This window comes from Coregonus clupeaformis, chromosome 31, assembly GCF_020615455.1.
Source record: "Coregonus clupeaformis isolate EN_2021a chromosome 31, ASM2061545v1, whole genome shotgun sequence".
NCBI lineage: Eukaryota > Metazoa > Chordata > Actinopteri > Salmoniformes > Salmonidae > Coregonus > Coregonus clupeaformis.
In genome coordinates this window covers 22,711,481-22,733,105 of record NC_059222.1, presented here as the reverse complement: position 1 = coordinate 22,733,105, position 21,625 = coordinate 22,711,481, and the positions used below count along the sequence as shown (strand labels likewise).

At 42.3% G+C, this 21,625-nt stretch overlaps 1 protein-coding gene across 1 annotated transcript in view; it reads left to right on the top strand.

Annotated features, from left to right (window-relative positions):
- LOC121547274 (src kinase-associated phosphoprotein 1) overlaps positions 1-21,195 on the top strand; it is a 46,998-nt gene extending 25,803 nt beyond the window's left edge. The window contains exons 10-12 of the mRNA XM_041858449.1: positions 2,072-2,125; positions 2,493-2,602; positions 19,804-21,195. Coding sequence (XP_041714383.1) covers positions 2,072-2,125; positions 2,493-2,602; positions 19,804-19,896 — 257 coding nt within the window. The 3' untranslated portion in view covers positions 19,897-21,195. The remainder of the gene's footprint in view (positions 1-2,071; positions 2,126-2,492; positions 2,603-19,803) is intronic.
- Positions 21,196-21,625: the final 430 nt, after the last annotated feature.

Genomic DNA, 21,625 nt, shown 5'->3' with positions numbered 1-21,625 from the left:
TAGGTGTATTGGTCAGTCGTGTGCGTGTGCGTGCGTGTGCGTGTGTGCGTGTGTGTGTGTGTGTGCGTGCACATGTGCATCTTTGTGTGTGTGTCTTTTCCCTGCTGTTACTGGAAGCAGAGGGCAGGTTGTTCTGGAGGGTGTATAGGGTTGCTGGCTGGTGGCTTTACTGTCAGACTGACAGCGTGACGATGGATGTGGGAGACAGAGAGCAGGGATATCACTGTCACCTCTCAGACCACGAGGTGCCACGCCCGTAATCAATGTCACATCTCCCTCTATAAGGCTAAGGAGGTTGAGAAATGTCCCCTTTAGACATTTGGTTCATGTGATTCAAAATTAACAGTAGCATATGGTAAAAATGTTAAACTCTGTTGTTCATTGGAATGTGGTGAAGTGCACATCCCTGCTTGTCTGGGCAATTGATTAGCACTGTTAAAACGTAAGGTAGAGTAAGTGCCCTATTGGCTGCATGTAAGCAGGGCCAGCCAGCTCATTAGGCAGGGGCGGCATTTTCTGAGCTAAACTGAACAAGACGCACCTCCAACAACAACACATAAAACATCACAGAATTCTGCCCAAAAACAATGACAATTTCTCCCAACCAGTGGCATATGGTCTTTTTAGGTGAGCGCTGATGACCCCCTGTGATAAGCAGTGCCCATGTTGTGAAAGGCAGGGACGCAAAATATTTTGCTTGTCCATTCCCAGCGCACCTCTCCAGGGTGTTGTTGGAGAGACGCATCACTGCGGTGCTCCACCAACGTTCCGTCAAAACAATCATCTAACATAAATCATGGGCCTCCTGAGTGGTGCAGTGGTCTAAGGCACTGCATCGCAGTGCTAACTGTGCCACTAGAGATCCTGGTTCGAATCCAGGCTCTGTCGCAGCCGGCCGTGACCGGGAGACTCATGGGCGGCGCACAATTGGCCCAGCGTCGTCCAGGGTAGGGGAGGGAATGGCCGGCAGGGATGTAGCTCAGTTGATAGAGCATGGCGTTTGCAACGCCAGGGTTGTGGGTTCGTTACCCACGGGGGGCCAGTATAAAAAAATATGTATTCACTAACTGTAAGTCGCTCTGGATAAGAGCGTCTGCTAAATGACTAAAATGTAAATGTAAATGTAAATGTAGCAGATATAGGATATGGTAGAAAGAGTATGTGGCCTTTTCTGTAGCCTACAGGCTGGAGATAAAATGTATGACAATGTAATGAGACAGACACTTTTTACATCATGTAGGTTTCTCCGATCAAATAGCCTAACCTAAATGGCGCTCAAGCAAATAAAAAAATGCACTGTCATGTCAGCAAACAACATATCCTAAAAACAGGACAGGTCAACGTAAAATGGACAATCACAACTGTTGTCCAGGAGTTTCACCCCATTGTCATGATCAGGGGTTTCAAGTTTGTATCCGTCAATTGTTTTTGACATGCTGATCATAGCGAAAAAGAAAATACTTCTGCATTTCCCACTGTGTTAACAAATTGCAAATAGGCTCACGATAACTCCTGATAAAGTTGGGCAGCTGATATTCAGAGCTTAAATAGCCAAATTGATTAGTCACAGGAATCTTGACTAATAAAGCCAACGCAATGGCCTGTTTTACAAACGGTGGGCCTACCACATGAATGGGCATTCATAAAATTCCATTGCGGGCCGACATGGTAGGCTACACCCCATTATTTTCCACTTTCATTCAGAACCAAAAATGAACAAGATTTCAACGTCCTGAAAATATGTATTTTAAACATACAGAAAATACCCTTTCACCTTTCATTCAGAACCTAACTTCAACATCTGGAAAATATGTATTTTTGATATCTTTTCAACGTCATTTTGCTTACTGGGACTATTCGAGTTTTGCGTGGGGGCGGCATTTTTTGGTCTCGCCTAGGGCGACAGAACGGCAAGGACCGGCCCTGGTGGAAGTATGTAGTGGTGTCCAGGGCCAAGGGAGGTGGTGGAAGACAGGTGGTACCCACATCTCCACAATACAGAAAGTGCATCATCTTTTTCAGGAAAGGTCTTGGAATTTCTCACCTCTTTTGTTTTCATCCTGTTTTCCAGACGATGACTTTCCAGAACCCATTGAGGAGATCAGTGAGAAGAGCACCAAACCAGGTCTGAACCCCACTCAGAGCACGCATTGACCAGCAAAATAGGAAAGTAAAAAAAAAAAAATCTGAATGTATAAATGTTATATACCCTTTCAACAATCTGTATCAACTTTTTGTCTTCCACAGGGTCCTCTTTGTCAGCATTTGTCAGCAGTTTATGTTAATACAAAATAGATGAGGGCATGAAGGAAATTAGATATCAGCAAGCTGCTGTTCTAGAGAGGAGGTGTTTAGGTGTGACTTTTATAGAGATAAAGATCATTAGTGATAGGGGTATTAGTCACTATTAAAGTTATTCAAAGTGTTTTGATATGTAGACTTTTGGTTCAAATGAAATATTTTAGGTAACAGCATTGTGTGTTTTTCCTTAGTCTGGTCCATGGACTATGCCAACTACTACCAGGGCTTGTGGGACTGTGAGGCAGATGAGCCTGATGAGCTGGCCTTCCAGAGAGGTGACCTCATCTATATCGTCAGTAAGGTCAGCACCAGTTACAGTTCCTTCATACACTTTATCAACATGCTACATACAGTATATTCTATTCTAATTCTATTCTATTCTGATATTTTCCAAAAAACGCTTCAATCTCTCTTTGTAACACTTATTTTAGTCAAACTCCAACCCATCCATTGTCTATTCCAAGGCCAGTGGGGGGAAATGCCCATCAGATGTTCAGTAATGGGATTGAGTCTGTATCTGTATCATGGGGGTTAATTGACAGAGCAGCCATGCGAAACCCTGCTGTATTGAACACGAACTGCAGGTGAAGCATCCTGCATCTCAGCTTTTTTCCCTCAATCTATTTCCCTGCGTTTTATGGCAATTGTGTAGTAACATGCAGTCTATCTACTTGTTACAGCCACTGTAGTGGAAATCAATGTGTTGTAATTTGGGCACCTCCGCCCGCTAAGCTTTTCAGGACCTTGTTCGCAGATTGAAGCTATATTGGAAGGCTTGGATTTGTGTGTCATCATATATCCTGTTTTTACAGTATGTAACATTTTATAGGAAGAGTTTAGAATCATTTCCAGTCTTCCAATGGAAGAGTTAATGAACTTTTAGTTGAACACAGTGGTTTCCTCTGCAGTATCAGATAAAGGACTGTGTCTATGTGTACTAGTTTATAGGGGAATGTCAAAACAACCCATTCCATTTTTCATAGAAGCATAATAATGCCACCTGCTCTGAAACTGTTGGAGGTGGATCAAGAAGACGTTACCAGCCTTCAGTGTTTTAGGATTTCTATAGTACAACTTTTTCAGTGTAGGTGTTGGCTTACCTACAGTTGAAGTCGGAAGTTTACATACACTTAGGTTGGAGTCATTAAAACTCGTTTTTCAACCACTCCACAAATTTCTTGTTAACAAACTATAGTTTTGGCAAGTCGGTTAGGACATCTACTTTGTGCATGACACAAGTAATTTTTCCAACAATTGTTTACAGACAGATTATTTCACTTATAATTCACTGTATCACAATTCCAGTGGGTCAGAAGTTTACATACACTAAGTTGACTGTGCCTTTAAACAGCTTTGAAAATTTCAGAAAATTATGTAATGGCTTTAGAAGCTTCTGATAGGCTAATTGACATCATTTGAGTCAATTGGAGGTGTACCTGTGGATGTATTTCAAGGCCTACCTTCAAACTCAGTGCCTCTTTGCTTGACATCATGGGAAAATCAAAAGAAATCAGCCAAGACCTCAGAAAGAAAATGGTAGACCTCCACAAGTCTGATTCATCCTTGGGAGCAATTTCCAAACGCCTGAAGGTACCACGTTCATCTGTACAAACAATAGTACGCAAGTATAAACACCATGGGACCACGCAGCTGTCATACCGCTCAGGAAGGCGAAAAGTGCAAATCAATCCCAGAACAACAGCAAAGGACCTTGTGAAGATGCTGGAGGAAACAGGTACAAAACATCTATATCCACAGTAAAAACGAGTCCTATATCGACATAACCTGAAAGGCCGCTCAGCAAGGAAGAAGCCACTGCTCCAAAACTGCCATAAAAAAGCCAGACTATGGTTTGCAACTGCACATGGGGACAAAGATCTTACTTTTTGGAGAAATGTCCTCTGGTCTGATGAAACAAAATAGAACTGTTTGGCCATAATGACCATCGTTATGTTTGGAGGAAAAAGGGGGTGCTTGCAAGACGAAGAACACCATCCCAACCTTGAGGCACAGGGGGTGGCAGCATCATGCTGTGGGGGTGCTTTGCTGCTGGAGGGACTGGTGCACTTCACAAAATAGATGGCATCTTGAGGAAGGAAAATTATATGGATATATTGAAGCAACATCTCAAGACATCAGTCAGGAAGTTAAAGCTTGGTCGCAAATTGATCTTCCAAATGGACAATGACCCCAAGCATACTTCCAAAGTTGTGGCAAAATGGCTTAAGGACAACAAAGTCAAGGTATTGGAGTGGCCATCACAAAGCCCTGACCTCAATCCTATAGAAAATGTGTGAAAATAACTGAAAAAGCGTGTGCGAGCAAGGAGGCCTACAAACCTGACTCAGTTACACTAGCTCTGTCAGGAGGAATGGGCCAATATTCACCCAACTTATTGTGGGAAGCTTGTGGAAGGCTACCCGAAACATTTGACCCAAGTTAAACAATTTCAAGGCAATGCTACCAAATACTAATTGAGTGTATGTAAACTTCTGACCCACTGGGAATGTGATGAAAGAAATAAAAGCTGAAACAAATCATTCTCTCTACTATTATTCTGACATTACACATTCTTAAAATAAAGTGGTGATCCTAACTGACCTAAGACAGGGAATTTTTACTAGGATTAAATGTCAGGAATTGTGAAAAACTGAGTGTCAATGTATTTGGCTAAGGTGTATGTAAACCTCCGACTTCAACTGTACCTTTCACTGTAACAGACCAACTGTTAGTGGCTGTAGCTGTACCGTCTGGTACACAGCTTTAATGACACAGATGACTCGTTTTGTAAAGCCGTTCCACTTAGTCATCTACTCCTGAGTGGCGCAGTGGTCTAAGGCACTGCATCGCAGTGCTAACTGTGCCACTAGAGATCCTGGTTCGAATCCAGGCTCTGTCGCAGCCGGCCGCGACCGGGAGACTCATGGGCGGCGCACAATTGGCCCAGCGTCGTCCAGGGTAGGGGAGGGAATGGCCGGCAGGGATGTAGCTCAGTTGATAGAGCATGGCGTTTGCAACGCCAGGGTTGTGGGTTTGATTCCCACGGGGGGCCAGTATAAAAAAAAAAAAAAAAAAATTTGTATTCACTAACTGTAAGTCGCTCTGGATAAGAGCGTCTGCTAAATGACTAAAATGTAAAAATGTAAATGTTAGTCGTCAAAATAACAAAATAGACTACAACAGAGCATTCTAACAGTCCCTTAATGGATTCAAAGTGAGGGCCTCATTGTAATTCATTTAGAGGTGATTCCTTCCTGTCTGTTTCTGAATGGAAGCCTTTGGCTTAGTGTGACACTAGTCCACCCGTGTCCCATTCATAGTCATAACCTTGTATTACATTTTCCTCATGAATGACATGAATTACATGCTTAGGACCCTACGTGGCAATGTTTGTTTTAACGAGCCTTAAGGGAGGGCAATCCCTGTTCCCTCTCTGGTGTGTCAGTAGAGCAGTCGATTTAGTTTAACAGGGGTTTCCTGGGAATCCTGACCTCTACGAATGAAATACAGGCCCTTGGCTGCAACTCTAACTGGGGAACACAGACATAAAATGGCCATAATAAAACTAAGGCCCATCAATTCTCCTGAACAGAGGCTTGGGGTGTTGGGGGAGGCTGGGTGTATGGGCTCTATGTCAACACTGCCCATAATTACAAAGTATAAAGGACACGCTCTAAGTGCTAAATCAATGGTGCTAACAAACTGTTATTTTTAAGGCCGAGGCTACAGATACTGAGTTTTCCCCCACTCCCTGCCCGCCCCTCCGGAAACCTCTCTCTTAAAGCTAAAGATCCGGATCACGTTCTGCGCATGTGTTATTTTACACACACATTCATTTTTCTAACTTAGCTGCTGCTCACACTCCCCCTCCCTTCACGTTTTGCTCTTTACTCACCCTCTTCTAAACCATGAAGACGTAGCCTATGTCTCTGCCTCATATTTCTGAACAGCTGAATCAAAAACCCTGTGGTGATTTGAACGAACATTCCAAAACATACATATTATGAAGGCTACAGCTGAATGTTCTAGGCAGCTGAGCGTGTATCCGGATCGGTAAAAATAGTGAGTTTGTTTTGCATCTCCCAGTGCCATAGTTTTACCATACAGTGCATTCGGAAAGTATTCAGACCACTTGACTTTTTCCACATTTTGTTACGTTACAGCCTTATTTTCATATGGATTCAATTGTTTCTTTTCCTCATCAATCTACACACAATACCCCATAATGACAGAGCAAAAACAGGTTTGGATATATTTTTGCTAATTTATCAAAAATAAAAAACTGAAATATCACATTTACATAAGTATTCAGATCCTTTAATCAGTACTTTGTTGAAGCACATTTGGCAGCGATTACAGCCTCAAGTCTTCCTGGGTATGACGTTACAAGCTTGGCACACCTGTATTTGTGGAGTTTCTCCCATTCTTCTCTGCAGATCCTCTCAAGCTGTCAGGTTGGATGGGGAGCGTCGCTGCACAGCTATTCTCAGGTCTCTCCAGAGATGTTCGATCGGGTTCAAGTCCGGGCTCTGGCTGGGCCACTCAAGGACATTCAGAGACTTGTCCCGAAGCCACTCCTATGTTGTCTTGTCTGTGTGCTTAGGGTCATTGTCTTGTTGGAAGGTGAACCTTCGCCCTAGTCTGAGGTCCTGAGCGCTCTGGAGCAGGTTTTCATCAAGGATCTCTCTGTACTTTGCTCCGTTCATCTTTCGCTCGATCCTGACTAGTCTCCCAGTCCCTGCCGCTGAAAAACATCCCCACAACATGATGCTGCCACCACCATGCTTCACAGTAGGAATGGTGCCAGGTTTCCTCCAGACGAGACACTTGGCATTCAGGCCAAAGAGTTCAATCTTGGTTTCATCAGACCAGAGAATCTTGGCAAACTCCAAGCGGGCTGTCGTGTGCCTTTTACTGAGGAGTGGCTTCCGCCTGGCCACTCTAGAGTGCTGCAGAGATGGTTGTCCTTCTGGAAGGTTCTCTGTCAGAGTGACCATCAGGACCACAGGATGCAGCTGAGCTCAATTTTGAGTCTCATAGCAAAGGGTCTGAATAATTATGTAAATACGTTTTTTTTAAATAATTTTTTATACATTTGCAAAAATTTATAAAAACATGTTTTTGCATTGTCAATATGGGGTATTGTGTGTAGATTGATGAGGAACATGTTTTATTTAATCCATTTTAGAATAATGCTGTAACGTAACAAAATGTGGAAAGGGTCTGAATACTTTCCAAATGCACTGTATATGCTGATATACCATATATGCTGATATCGGGGCGAGTAAATATTTTACACAAAATACATTATCAAAATGTTCGTACAAACTTTGTTGTCAGTATTGCAAACATAAGCACGACACAAACAGGCAGTCTAACGATTTCATGTTTTTCTTAGCTGCTGATTTACATGCAGCTAAGAAAAACATGAAATAGTTAGACTGCCTGTTTGTGACGTGCTTATGTTTGCAATACTGACAACAAAGTTTGAATGAAGATTTCGCTAATGTATTTTGTGTAAAATATGTAAGCTCCATGTAGCCTACTCCCCTCCTGAAAAAATAACATGAAATCGCGTTTATGCTTACTGAAGCATGGAATGCAATAGTTTGAACAGTTTTGTGTACAACAAAAGCGATGAAGGAGGGGGAGGGGCAGTGGAGCATTCAGCACAGCCGATACCTAGGCAGCAGAGTGGGCACTCAGCTACGAGAAAAAAGATCCTGCACATGCGCAGACATTTTTTCCTGGCCAAATTGGGATACAGAAACTCTGTATCCGTAGCCACTCCGTATTTTGAAGCTGTGATTTGATTGACTGCCTGAGTGTAGACCAGGCTAGGGGCTGGCCACAGGCACGGTGTCGTATGGCTGTGAAGTGAGTCGTACATGACGATTATACAAAGAGCCCCCATCAATCATTATTGATCTAGCGAGATATTACTGTAAAGACGAGCATTTTTACAGTATTTGTGTTTTTTTGTTTTATTGGATAGGTTTTTTCCTGTGTTTGTATATAAGGGGGAAGTGTGTGTGTGTGTATGTATGTATGTGTGTGTGTGTGTGAGAGAGAGAGAGAGAGAGAGAGAGAGAGAGAGAGAGAGAGAGAGAGAGAGAGAGAGAGAGAGAGAGAGAGAGAGAGAGAGAGAGAGAGAGAGAGAGAGAGAGAGAGAGAGAGAGAGAGAGAGAGAGAGAGAGAGAGAGAGAGAGAGAGAGAGAGAGAGAGAGAGAGAGAGAGAGAGAGAGAGAGAGAGAGAGAGAGAGAGAGAGAGAGCGCGCTGGTGTGTATCATTGACAAAGTAAATAAATTAGTAAAGCCACAACTCGTATGCATTCCATTAGTTTTACTAGATGAATCTGGCAGAGCCTGCAGCTGGCATCACGGATGCTGAACTTGGTTTCCAGTCTCCCCTCGACGAAGAAACACATACCAACTATCTGATGTCTTTGTACTGGCATTTTATTGCACCGTCTTCTTTAGCGTTTGGCTTTGCATTGACATTTTAGAGCATGGCATTTTTTTTTAGCTGTAATAGATTCTTCTGATAAATAAATCATACTATTTTACTCTCTACCATTTTAAAATCATTTTTGGATAAACTACCGGCTATATCCTACTTATGCATACGTAAATGCTAACTGTTTCGAGTTCTTATTTGCAGAACTGACAGGTTCAAAGTGGAGGAGGAGGTCCCCAGGATTCTCAGACTAGGGATATCCATTTGCACTCTCTAAAAGTTTCATGTTCTCCGTGGGAGCGTCACATACCTGGCCACAGGTGTTAGGGGCTCTGACCTGGCTCATTGATACTTGTAAGAATTCTTGCCTGCTGAGTGAACAACAGGATATGCTAATCTATGATTTTTCTGATGGCAGCATGGTGTTGACTTCAATAAGCTCTTTCTAGACTACACTGCTGAAACCTACCACAAATTTATGCAAGGAGCAGACACATTTGAAGAGCAGGACAAATAATGCCTTGCTTATTTAAAGAAACTGTACAATGTGGACGAAGCTCTTCTGGTGTCCAAGAAGAGGAATCCTGTGTGATACGGTTGAGCGGCTGGAGAAAGAAAGTCAAACGGACCGATTTAAAGTCTAAACGAGTGGAGAAAGTGAAAAGCCACATGGACCTGCAGAAGCTTCAGATCTATCACAGTGAGCTAACATCGTTCAAAGCCAACTTGGATAACAAAGCCTCAGGACTGTCTGAGGAGCTGGAAGCATCGGGTCTGCAGGTGAAGACCCTGAAAAAGGAGCAGTTGAGGGTCCAATGCGTCCTGTCCACCCAGAAATTCACCCCAGCAAACATCGAGAGGATCAACTGGGAGAAGAGTGGGCTGCAGCAGACCATCAACAGCCTGAGCAAAAGCCTGGAGCAGACTGAGTAGCACATGTGGAAAGAGGAGATCGCTCTGGCCAAGGTCAAAGAGACAGCTGAAGTGAAGGTAGCTGAGTACCACAAGCTGGCCCGCAAACTTTGATATCAGGACCACAACAGAATACAAACCATCGACTACGGTCCAATACAGAACACAGATTCAAAATCCACTTAGGAAAATGATCAATGATGTGGAAGAAGAGTGTATTTGGCTAACAAACATTACATTTGGTCTGGAAGAGTCTGTGGAAAAGGTTAATTCAAATATTTCAGAAAAGGCAAACAACTGAGAGAGCAAATTCGCAGGGTGGAGGAGCAGCTTGAACACCACATCCAGGAGAAGGCCGGTGAGGATCAGAAGTTTGCTGCTGAGATGGAGGATGCGGAGAACCACCGCAAGCTGCTGGAGAAGAAGGTGACCTTGGGATATGACGACGCCGTGGAGGAGCTGAAAGCTGCCAAGCAACAGTACCAGATTGTTCTGCAAGAAACCAAAGAGGAGTGGCGGACTCTGGCGAACAACCTAGCCAGTGTGCTCACCACGACTGTCAACCACCTGTCTGTCCATTGTGGAGAAATTAATGGACGACCAATTCAATAGTGGCTTGAGTATACAGGCAAGCCCTTCAGGAGGACGAGACGGGCCTCCTAAAGCTAAAAGGAAATTATGGAGAGCTTCATTGCTAAAGCCAACAAGTGCTGTGCTGAGGAGTGATTTTAACCTTACCCTGTGTTAATATTCATGCTGTGTAAATAAATAATATGTAAAAAAAAAAAAAAAAATGGGGGAAATAACAAACACTAGCATTGAAAATGAAAATAAGACTCCCTACCAAATTTACTGAGCTTGACCAATTTTGACAAAAACAATGGATAAGTGTTGCCCTAAGAGTTGTGCAAGGTTGGTAGATTCTTATTCAAAATGATTCCCGACTAAATGGCTGCCAAAGGTGTTTTCACCAAGTATTCATGTTCTGTAATTTTTCTTTCACTTTGGAAATGTGGAGTAGGTTGTGTACATCGGAAAAATATATAATTTAATCCATTTTTAGATTTCATTTGAAAGGTCAGCAAAATATGAAGACTCTAAGGGGTGTGTAGACTTTCACTAGGCACTGTATATATGAATTTGCTGATAAAATGTCTGAAATTAGTAAATGCTATCTTTTTTGCTGACAAAATGTCTAAAATGAGTAAATGCTATCTTTGCTCTCCTAACATCTGTATTGCTTATATTCACTCCTAAGCATGGTTCTCACTAATCCGTGGGGTTGTCCTGCATTCCAGGACTGTAATTTATGTAGCCGGAATCAAAAGACAGGGTTCCACAGGTTAGCTGCCACATTCCGATATTCCCAGAGGCACTCATGTAGAATGGTGGAATGAAGTGGGGAGAGATTTACGATGTCAACCCATCCAGCCTCCTTTAAACTCTTGCAAACACATCCATCTCTTTGCTCCCCCTCTCTCTCTCTCTCTCTCTCTCTCTCTCTCTCTCTATCTATCTCTATCTCGCATCTCCTCTCTGCTCTGTCCACCCAGGGCTGCACCTCAGAGCTAGAGAGCAAGAGAGAGAGAAAGAGAGTGTGAGTGATAGAGAGAGAGCGAGAGAGAGAGAGAGTGTGAGTGATAGAGAGAGACAGAGACAGAGAGCGAGACCAGTCAACCAATCCAGCAGCAGTTGTAAAGTAGGCAGTGACCCAACTCCAGACACTGCTGTTCCATGCTGGCCTCCAGAACATGGACACTGGTGACACCTAGTGGCTGACTTCTGTGCGATTCTTTCTCAGCCAATAGCTGAGTCATTAATACTGAGAATGTTTCATGGTTGACAGCACACACACTCTGAGGCGCAAGCATTGACTGTAGATGTGTTCTGTGTTATGTTCTGCACTTAAAAGGTGCGCTTAAAAGGTTCCGTGCGGTGAAGAAATGGAGACGTGATTAACAGCGTCAACAAAAATTATGCTGATAAACATGTCACATTCTATATTTTTACATCATAAATGTATCAATTGACATCAATTTATGTTGGAAGGTAGAACCAAATCATATATAGGCTGTAACTACATCATCATCCTCCATCAGTCAGTGTGCTTCAATAGGACATAGTGGAAACTATATGTGCTACCATTTGGAATTATAGTGTAGTGTGCAAGGTACTGCTGAAATAATTAGGTTGTATATAACAATATATTCCACTCATTATCTGGATTTCATTGATACACTGTAAGCTGATAATTTTAGCTGATGAAACTGTAGCAGTTTATAGTAATACTGTAAGTCACATAGAAAAGTTGATATTGTGCAATGTAGCATGCACGGGGCAGAAATGGAATACATATACCAGGCTACACAATCCCTTTTTACTTTAGGCTTCTGCTTTACAATACATGCCACAATGTCTGATGATTTCTTCTACATACAGTGCATTGAAAAAGTATTCAGACCCCTGGATTTGTTCCACATTTTGTTACGTTACAGCCTTATTCTAAAATTGAATCGTCATCAATCTACACACAATACCCCATAATGACAAAGCAAAAACAGGTTTTTATAAATGTTTGCATTTAAAAAACTGAAATATCCCTTTACTCAGTCTTCTTGAGTATGATGCTACAAGCTTGGCACACCTGTATTGGGGGAGTTTCTCCCATTCACCTCTGCAGATCCTCTCAAACTCTGTCAGGTTGGAAGCGTCGCTGCACAGCTATTCTCAGGTCTCGCCAGAGATGTTTGATCGGGTTCAAGTCCGGGCTCTGGCTGGGCCACTCAGGGACATTCAGAGACTTGTCCCCGAAGCCACTCCTGCATTGTCTTGGCTGTGTGCTTAGGGTCGTTGTCCTGTTGGAAGGTGAACCGTCGCCCCAGTCTGAGGTCCTGAGTGCTCTGGAGCAGGTTTTCATCAAGGATCTCTCTGTACTTTGCTCCATTCATCTTTCCCTCAATCCTGACTAGTCTCGCAGTCCCTGCCGCTGAAAAACATCCCCACAGCATGATGCTGCCACCACCATGCTTCACCGTAGAGATGGTGCCAGGTCTCCTCCAGACGTGACGCTTGGCATTCAGGCCAAAGAGTTCAATCTTGGTTTCATCAGACCAGAGAATCTTGTTTCTCATGGTCTGAGAGTCCTTTAGGTGCCTTTTGGCAAACTCGAAGCGGGCTGTCATGTGCCTTTAACTGAGGAGTGGCTTCCGTCTGGCCACTCTACCGTAAAGGCCTGATTGGTGGAGTGCTGCAGAGATGGTTGTCCTTCTGGAAGGTTCTCCTATCTCCACTGAGGAACTCTGGAGCTCTGTCAGAGTGACCATCGGGTTCGTTGTCACCTCCCTGACCAAGGCCCTTCTCCCCCAGTCAGCTCTAGGAAGAGTCTTGGTGGTTCCAAACTTCTTCCATTTAAGAATGATGGAGGCCACTGTGTTCTTGGGGACCTTCAATGCTGCAGAAATGTTTTGGTACCCTTCCCCAGATTTGTGCCTCGACACAATCCTATCTCGGCGCTCTACGGACAATTCCTTCAACCTCATGGCTTGGTATTTGCTCTGACATATACAGTCAACTGTGGGATCTTATATAGACAGGTGTGTGCCTTTCCAAATCATGTCCAATCAATTGAATTTACCACAGTTGGACTCCAATCAAGTTGTAAAAACATCTCCAGGATGATCAATGGAAACAGGATGCACCTGAGCTCAATGTTGAGACTCATAGCAAAGGGTCTGAATACTTACAGTACCAGTCAAAAGTTTGGACACGCCTACTCATTCAAGGGTTTTTCTTAATTTTTACTATTTTCTACATTGTAGAATAATAGTGAAGACATTAAAACTATGAAATATCACATATGGAATCATGTAGTAACCAAAAAAGTGTTAAACAAATCAAAATATGTTTTATATTTGAGATTCTTCAGATAGCCACCCTTTGCCTTGATGACAGCTTTGCACACTCTTGGCATTCTCTCAACCAGCTTCACCTGGAATGCTTTTCCAACAGTCTTGAGGGAGTTCCCACATATGCGGAGCACTTGCTGGCTGCTTTTCCTTCACTCTGCCATCTGACTCATCCCAAACCATCTCAATTGGGTTGAGGTCGGGGGATTGTGGAGGCCAGGTCATCTGATGCAGCACTCCATCACTCTCCTTCTTGGTAGATAGCCCTTTACACAGCCTGGAGGTGTGTTGGGTCATTGTCCTGTTGAAAACAAATGATAGTCCCACTAAGCCCAAACCAGATGGGATGGCGTATTGCTGCAGAATGCTGTGGTAGCAATGCTGGTTAAGTGTGCTTTGAATTCTAAATAAATCACAGACAGTGTCACCAGCAAAACAACCCCACACCATAACACCTCCTCCTCCATGCTTTACGGTGGGAAATACACATGCGGAGATCATCCGTTCACCCATACTGCATCTCACAAAGACACGGCGGTTGGAACCAAAAATCTAATGTCCATTACGCGTGTTTCTTGGCCCAAGCAGGTCTCTTCTTATTATTGGTGTCCTTTAGTAGTGGTTTCTTTGCAGCAATTCGACCATGAAGGTCTGATTCACACAGTCCCCTCTGAACAGTTGATGTTGAGATGTGTCTGTTACTTGAACTCTGTGAAGCATTTATTTGGGCTGCAATTTCTGAGGCTGGTAACTCTACTGAACTTATCCTCTGCAGCAGAGGGAACTCTGGGTCTTCCATTCCTGTGGCGGTTCTCATGAGAGCCAGTTTCATCATAGCACTTGATGGTTTTTGCGTCTGCACTTGAAGAAACTTTCAAAATTCTTGACATTTTCCGTATTGACTGACCTTCATGTCTTAAAGTAATAATGGACTGTCATTTCTCTTTTCTTATTTGAGCTGTTCTTGCCATAATATGGACTTGGTCTTTTACCAAATAGGGCTATCTTCTGTATACTCCCCCTACCTTGTCACAACACAACTGATTGGCTCAAACGCATTAAGAAGGAAATAAATTCCACAAATGAACTAATTGAAATGCATTCCAGGTGACTACCTCCATGAAGCTGGTTAAGAGAATGCCAAGCGTGTGCAAAGCTGTCATCAAGGCAAAGGGTGGCTATTTGAAGATTTGTTTAACACTTTTTTGGTTACTACATGATTCCATATGTGTTATTTCATAGTTTTGATGTCTTCACTATTATTCTACAGTGTAAAAAATCATACAAATAAAGAAAAACCCTTGAATGCGTAGGTGTGTCCAAACTTTTCACTGGTAGCGTATGTAAATAAGGTATTTATGTTTTTTATTTTTAATACATTTGCAAAAAATTATAAAAACCTGTTTTCACTTTGTCATTATGGAGTATTGAGTGTAGATTGATGAAGATTATAAAAATATAAAAATCAATTTTAGAATAAGGCTTTAACGTAACAAAATGTGGAAAAAGTCAAGGGGTCTGAATACTTTCCGAATGCACTGTATGTACGTTATAAGGATACTGAAACTGTAAGACTGACATTTTGCTCCAAACCTTACATTGGAACAAACATTTGTTTTTTAAAATATGATTTGCAGTAAATTTGAAAAAATTGTACATACTGGTATGTAGCAAAATACTGAATGGAGATTTGTATTTAACCTTTATTATTCCTTCTATTCAGCACTTCAAAAAGATCTGTTTTGAAAATTGCATCATGTCTTTTTTGCTATAGAATTACATTTTAGTTAAAACTAAACGGTGAGCCCATCATTATCAGATGTATTGTTGACTCAACTAAATGTGCTCATGGTATTTCATGAAAAACTTTGATTTTGCATGAATGACTCAGGGGTGAAAGATGTGTTGAACTCCAATGAACGCTCAATCAAAGGTTCTGAACATAAAAGACAGGGGCCATTACAAGTGTTAGCAGTTTTTACTGTTGTACTATGACTTTTGAAAATATACCACTTACATCTGAAAAATTAGCCAAAGTCACTGAAAAAAAGATGTAGTTTGTATTCAATTGTATTTTATTAGTATAGAAAATATATCTTATTTCCATAGGGTCATATTCTCATGTCCTCAACTGCCTTAAATCCATGACAACCCCATTTGGCCCATTGCCATAGGTCACACCATGTGAATGTGGCCAAAGACAAGGGAAAGGGAGGAAGAACAATCAGATGGGAAAAGTCAAGCAAGAGAGAGACAAAGGGAGATCCCTTTATCTCTTTGTGTGAACCCTTTAGCCCCCTCTTTGTCACCCCTTTTCTTTGTCACATACCCCTTTAAAGCTGCTTTTGTGGCTATAGACACCAAGACCCTATAGACAGGGCAAGACATCCTATTTACCACCCAAAGTAGTAGGGGGTGAGTCTGGGATTTGGGGTCATCCAGGAGACAGTGGTCATCTCCCGGTCAGCTACAGTAAGTTCATTATTCAGGCCCAGCCAATAGCCTAGAACTGTGCCTGGGTAACATTCTGCCTAATTATTATAAATGAGGGGCGGTGTAAACAGCTATCATTACAGACACTCAGTGGCATACACAAATCCACTTTAAATTGCTATTAAGTTAAAGAACCATCCATAATCCCAAGGCGGCTTTCAAAGAGAAGCGGATTGTGTTTTTTTCTTTTCATCTTATTTGTTCCTTCATAATTTAGACCGCTCTCAGTCATCTCTCAACTTTGAATCCATCTCGTTGATTCAATTAAAAGATTGTCTGTTTATTAAACGGATCTAAACCATTTAAAGAAACCAATGTGTCCAAATCTCTAAATAGGCATTGCTAGGATTTCTTTTAAATATTCATAGCTGGCAAAATAAGTAGACATTTGTTTTGCAATGGTCGGATATGTGTTCGTGTGCAAAACTATTATAGAACAGCTAAGGCAGTCCAGTCCACCTGTGTGAGCAAAATTATTTGACTAGATTTGGGGTTAAATAGACCAGGAGCTGCGGCTTGTAAGAGGTGTCCATGTTTCATTGTTAGGAAGACTAGTGGAGAGAGACGCAATGCTGCAGTGTGTGTCTGATGACTCTCTTGTGGATGAGAGCGAAACAGAGAGAGAGGGAGAGGTAGCTAGAGAGAAAGAGGGGAAGATGGAGATGAGGAGATTGTAACACCCAGACGGCGGGTTCAGCGGCAGGGCAATGAGAGACTTCCTGCGCTCCATCACGCCCAAGGCCTGCCTTAGTCAGCTGGTTGCCGAGGGCAGATGCCTTATGGGTCAGTCTTATTAACACTCCTCCTGCGTACGTGTGTGTATGTAGGTGTGTGTTTGTGTGCGTACGTGTGTGTATGTAGGTGTGTCTTTGTGTGCATCTGTGTGTGTGAATGTATGTGTTTACGTGTGTATGTATTGCTTATACATCAAGAGTGAAAGCAAAAATACAAAGAATGACTATGGAACTTGAGCAGAACTTGATGTTCTACAAAAGGAGTGAATGTATAGCTCGGGGAGGAGAGTGGGAATAGGGTAAAGCAGCCGTCACAGTGACCTGGCATGGCATACAAAGTGCTCCTTCTCCTGCATCCTGCTCCTGTCATTCACCATATGAGAGACAGTCAAGCCAACCTCCTCCCTCTTCAGGCATCGTTAGCTGTCAATCTGTCCTCCTGCCCAAAGTGAGCGATGAGGCCATCCAAATGTCACCATTAGCCAGCCCCCTGAGTGGTAAATAAACGATGCTACTGGTGTACTGCAGGTGTTGTCATGGCAACTCGCTCACTCCCTCTTTCTCTGTGCCAGCCCCGCTCACGTTCATTTGCACCCTCTATATGGAGGAGTCATGGGGAGGTCAACGAGTCAACGCACCGCCACAACATGGCGCTGTTCTCTCCTCATTCCACCTCCTCCCAACATACACAATAGCAGTTATGATCCAGATCCACACAAATGATCCAGGCCACACAAAACATTCCAGACTGCCACTAAGGGCCACTTGATAATGTTTTTATTGAAGGAGAACGTCTTGGTATAGAAATGGCATGGCATCCTTGGCCCCCACAGAAAGGTGTTATCCATTGTATTTTCTCCTGAGACTTAAAGTCCCAATCCAGGCTCCTTTTCACCTCATTTAACACCTGATTTACTTAACAAAAGTCACATCTCAATAGGTGGTCAACTGGTATCCCCATGACATGAAACAAGTGGGGGCGGGGTGGGCCTTTCCTCTTTTGTTCTCTATTGCTCCTCTATTGTTCCACAAGCAAGGGGGGAGGCCGATGACATCACAAAGTGACCATCAGACCAACCATCAGTTGTGTCGAAAAAACACTATTTTGCTCAAAACATTTTATTTTTTTACCCTTTAGTGTGTTTACTGTATTTAAATTATTTTTCAACAGAAAAAGAAAAAAAAAAAATCACTGGAGGACGTCTTTAAATATCATCATATCCAAAATTCTGATATGCATTACACCAAATTAAAGGAGCAAAATCAGTAGGAGGTAAGAGAGATTGAAGTTAAGGCATTGTCATTAGAATACATTTACTCCCTATGCTTCTCTACGAGACCTCCCCTTCCAGCAGGTGTACTCTGTATGAACCCGTAGTAAGCAGCGAGGAAGATGGAGTTGGCATGCTTGACAGACCTTTGCTGCCACTGGCACACTGTGGTGATGTAGCAAGCGTATTAAAATGGTGGCGTTTATAATCAAAAAGAGCTTTCTCAGGGAGGACGTGGGACTGGCTGCACAGATGGGCTGGGGAGATAAATACAACTTTCTGTCACTGTGGTTGGAGGAATGGAGCTGCGACAGCCCCGGGGGAGAGAAACTGTTTCGTTCCTACTCTCTGATGCCCCAGTCCGTCTGTTTCTCTCCTTTTTTTAAATGTACTATTCAAGCTAGCTTTCCGCAACAAAACATTTTCGCTGTATGTTTTTGGTTTTTAAGACAGAAACATGGGTTTTTATTACTTCGGATATTAGGGCCATGTGTTGGAGATCCACACAGGGACTAGAAAAGGTACCTTCCTGAAGAAAATGTGTGTGCTTGCTTCATTTACATTTACATTTTAGTCATTTAGCAGACGCTCTTATCCAGAGCGACTTACAGTTAGTGAGTGCATACATTTTTCACTTGTCTTTAAGTCAGCAATTTGCCATTTTATGTATTGAGTATTCCACCTTCAATCACTCTGTAATTGTATTGAAACAGTCAGTTCTCAGTGCTCTGTGTAGGCGAGCAGACAGAATGATAATGTTCTCTCTGTTCTGCACATCCAGATGGATGATCTGCTTATCATGACCTGCTCTAAGAACACTTCAGGCCTGGGCCATCACTCTGCTCTGTGAGCTCTAACCGGCCAATACGTAATCTCTGTCCAGTCACAACTCATACGTTATCTCTGTCCAGTCACCAGTCATTAGGAGTAGGTCTGTTTTTCATTCCTCTGGCTTTATAGTAAGGTGTCAGAACTCTCTGTATGATAGGATGGGCTGCTGACTGAGGATGTGGGATCTATCACAGCAGTGCCCAGAGAGACAGCCAGGAGAGGGAGAAAAGGTTCTACAAACATGCATTCTACACGTAAACCCCATACAAATGGATTGATCGATAGATATGAGATGGCCTTTGGGTATCAGATGTTGTACCCAGAGTGCGAATTATACCGTGACATTCGGGAGTCTCGCGCAATTTGATGAATGGAGAGAGACATCTGTTACAAAACACCAAAAAGTGTAATGACATTTGGCAATTGTCATTGGGTCTACACTCTTGTAGCCTGACTTAATTGATGCGCCTTGCTGATTGACAAAATGATATTTTTTGTGGTAAGAAAAGTTGGGACACCTGAAAAGAGGCTGAGATATGGGACTGTCACGGGATGACAAGTGCAGCCACATGTTTTTATTTTTTTTATTTTTACCATGACACAGAGGTGGTGGTGTTTGTTTAATTTGGAATAAGCTTTTATTTTAATATTTACCACTGTAGCAGTACAAATTGCATTTTAAACAAATAAGAGAATTGTTAAATTAGCATTTTTTTGAGACCCCTATAGGCCCCCGGTAATTCGCAATCTGCTTGTACCCCAATAATGACAAAACAAGGTATCAAGAGCTATTTTGAGGCAACGCTAAATTCTGTTATAAACCTATGATGACATAGTCTACTGAGCATAGTTGTACGTGTTCCTCCTCCTCACCCTGCTTGTGTCTCTCTGTGTTCCAGGAATATAACATCCATGGCTGGTGGGTCGGAGAGCTAAATGGTACCATCGGTATCGTCCCTAAAGACTTCCTCCACCCTGCCTACATCCTCTGACCTCCAAGAAGTACAGGATCACTCTCTTATCGTTATGATTATACAATATAATGGACTAATGTAGCATAACAGGTCTCCTGACACACATTGAGAGAGCAGGAGAGGTGTATATTCACAGCGGTTGACCGGCCATTTAAGACATCTGGTGGCTGAAGGTAGAACTGCATGTGAAATTGAATCAGCATTATAGATGGGTTGGTTGTTAAGCAACAAAACCGACCTGTGCGCAACTATGGGGCAAAACAGATGGGGCTGGCTTGGATTGTTGACAGCATGTAAACTATATTTAGTCTCTAAATGTTTATTGAAAATGTAAATACAATGAGCACTTGTTGTCTCTCAAATACATAGTTACAGTTGTTGGTTAGCTAGCTAGTGAATTTTAGCCATATTAGCATAGATGTGTCATGAGTCAAAACAAGATATGGTATCAATAGCAATATACAATGAGCTGAAACGAGCCACCTACGATTCCCCACATGGCAGCTTCTTTTCATTGTTGCTAGCTATCTGACCATCCAGAATCATTACACCACACGGCCTTCTGCCTCATCAACATGCGCACATCGTTTTTGTGACGTTGTCAGCTAACCCGTCTTATAGATACTGATATGCTCAGTAATGCTTAATTATAGCATCATTGACATCGTCATTGAATTGGGAAAAATGAGTCCATAATGATATTAACTATATGCCATAGAAAACATATCATACTGCACTGTACTACAGGAACTGTATGTTACACGTTACGCTCTGATGATAGTTTACGTTTGTGTTATGCCTTACTTCTACTGTTGAGTGATGTGATTTACTGCGTTCCCAATCCCCAACACTGAACACTTCGAGATTGATGACAAACTGAGATTTTTTATTATTTCGTAATATAATGTAATGCAATGCTGTTAATGTAATGTTTTTGTAGAATGTTTTTGTAAAGATTGACTTCATTTCCATGCATAAATTACATTACCATGGTCCTTCTGGGGCCTTTGATCTACACATCGAATTACGGATAATTTTGATCATGTCAAAAGGTTTCCTCTATTCAATTGTTTCCAGTGTGCAGTATTTCTGCCCATGTGTGTGAATGGAAATGGCCAGATATTAATGAAACATTATGCCCCTGTGACAAAAATAGGAAATCCTCACCTCTGAGTGAACTGGGGGCTATTCGACATTACAAAGCATACTAACTTGTGCCTTCAACAACATGCTGACATTAAGATATATTACATTTACATTTTAGTCATTTAGCAGACGCTCTTATCCAGAGCGACTTACAGTTAGTGAGTGCATACATTTTCATTTTCATACTGGCCCCCGGTGGGAAACGAACCCACAACCCTGGCGTTGCAAGCGCCATGCTCTACCAACTGAGCTACAGGGGTTCAGGCTTGCGCCACTATCTTGTTTCAATTAAGAGTGTGAAATTGGAATACCTGATAATTAACAACATCAAGAAAAATATTATATTTGATTGTTGAGCTTGTACAAATATATTTTCTTAGCCTAATGGTTGTGTTTTTGTATTCTTATGGTTGGAACCTACTGGCCTTTTATGTCGAGTGAATTGGCTGCTTATGCTTTAACATCATGCTGTGTGTGACTGCTGTCTTTCTATAGGCCCTATGTGTTTTACAAAAAGTGCACTCTCCTACATCAACCTGGTCTCAGAGCATTTCATATTATTCTGTATGTAAATCCGAAACACTCCATTTAGTATGATATG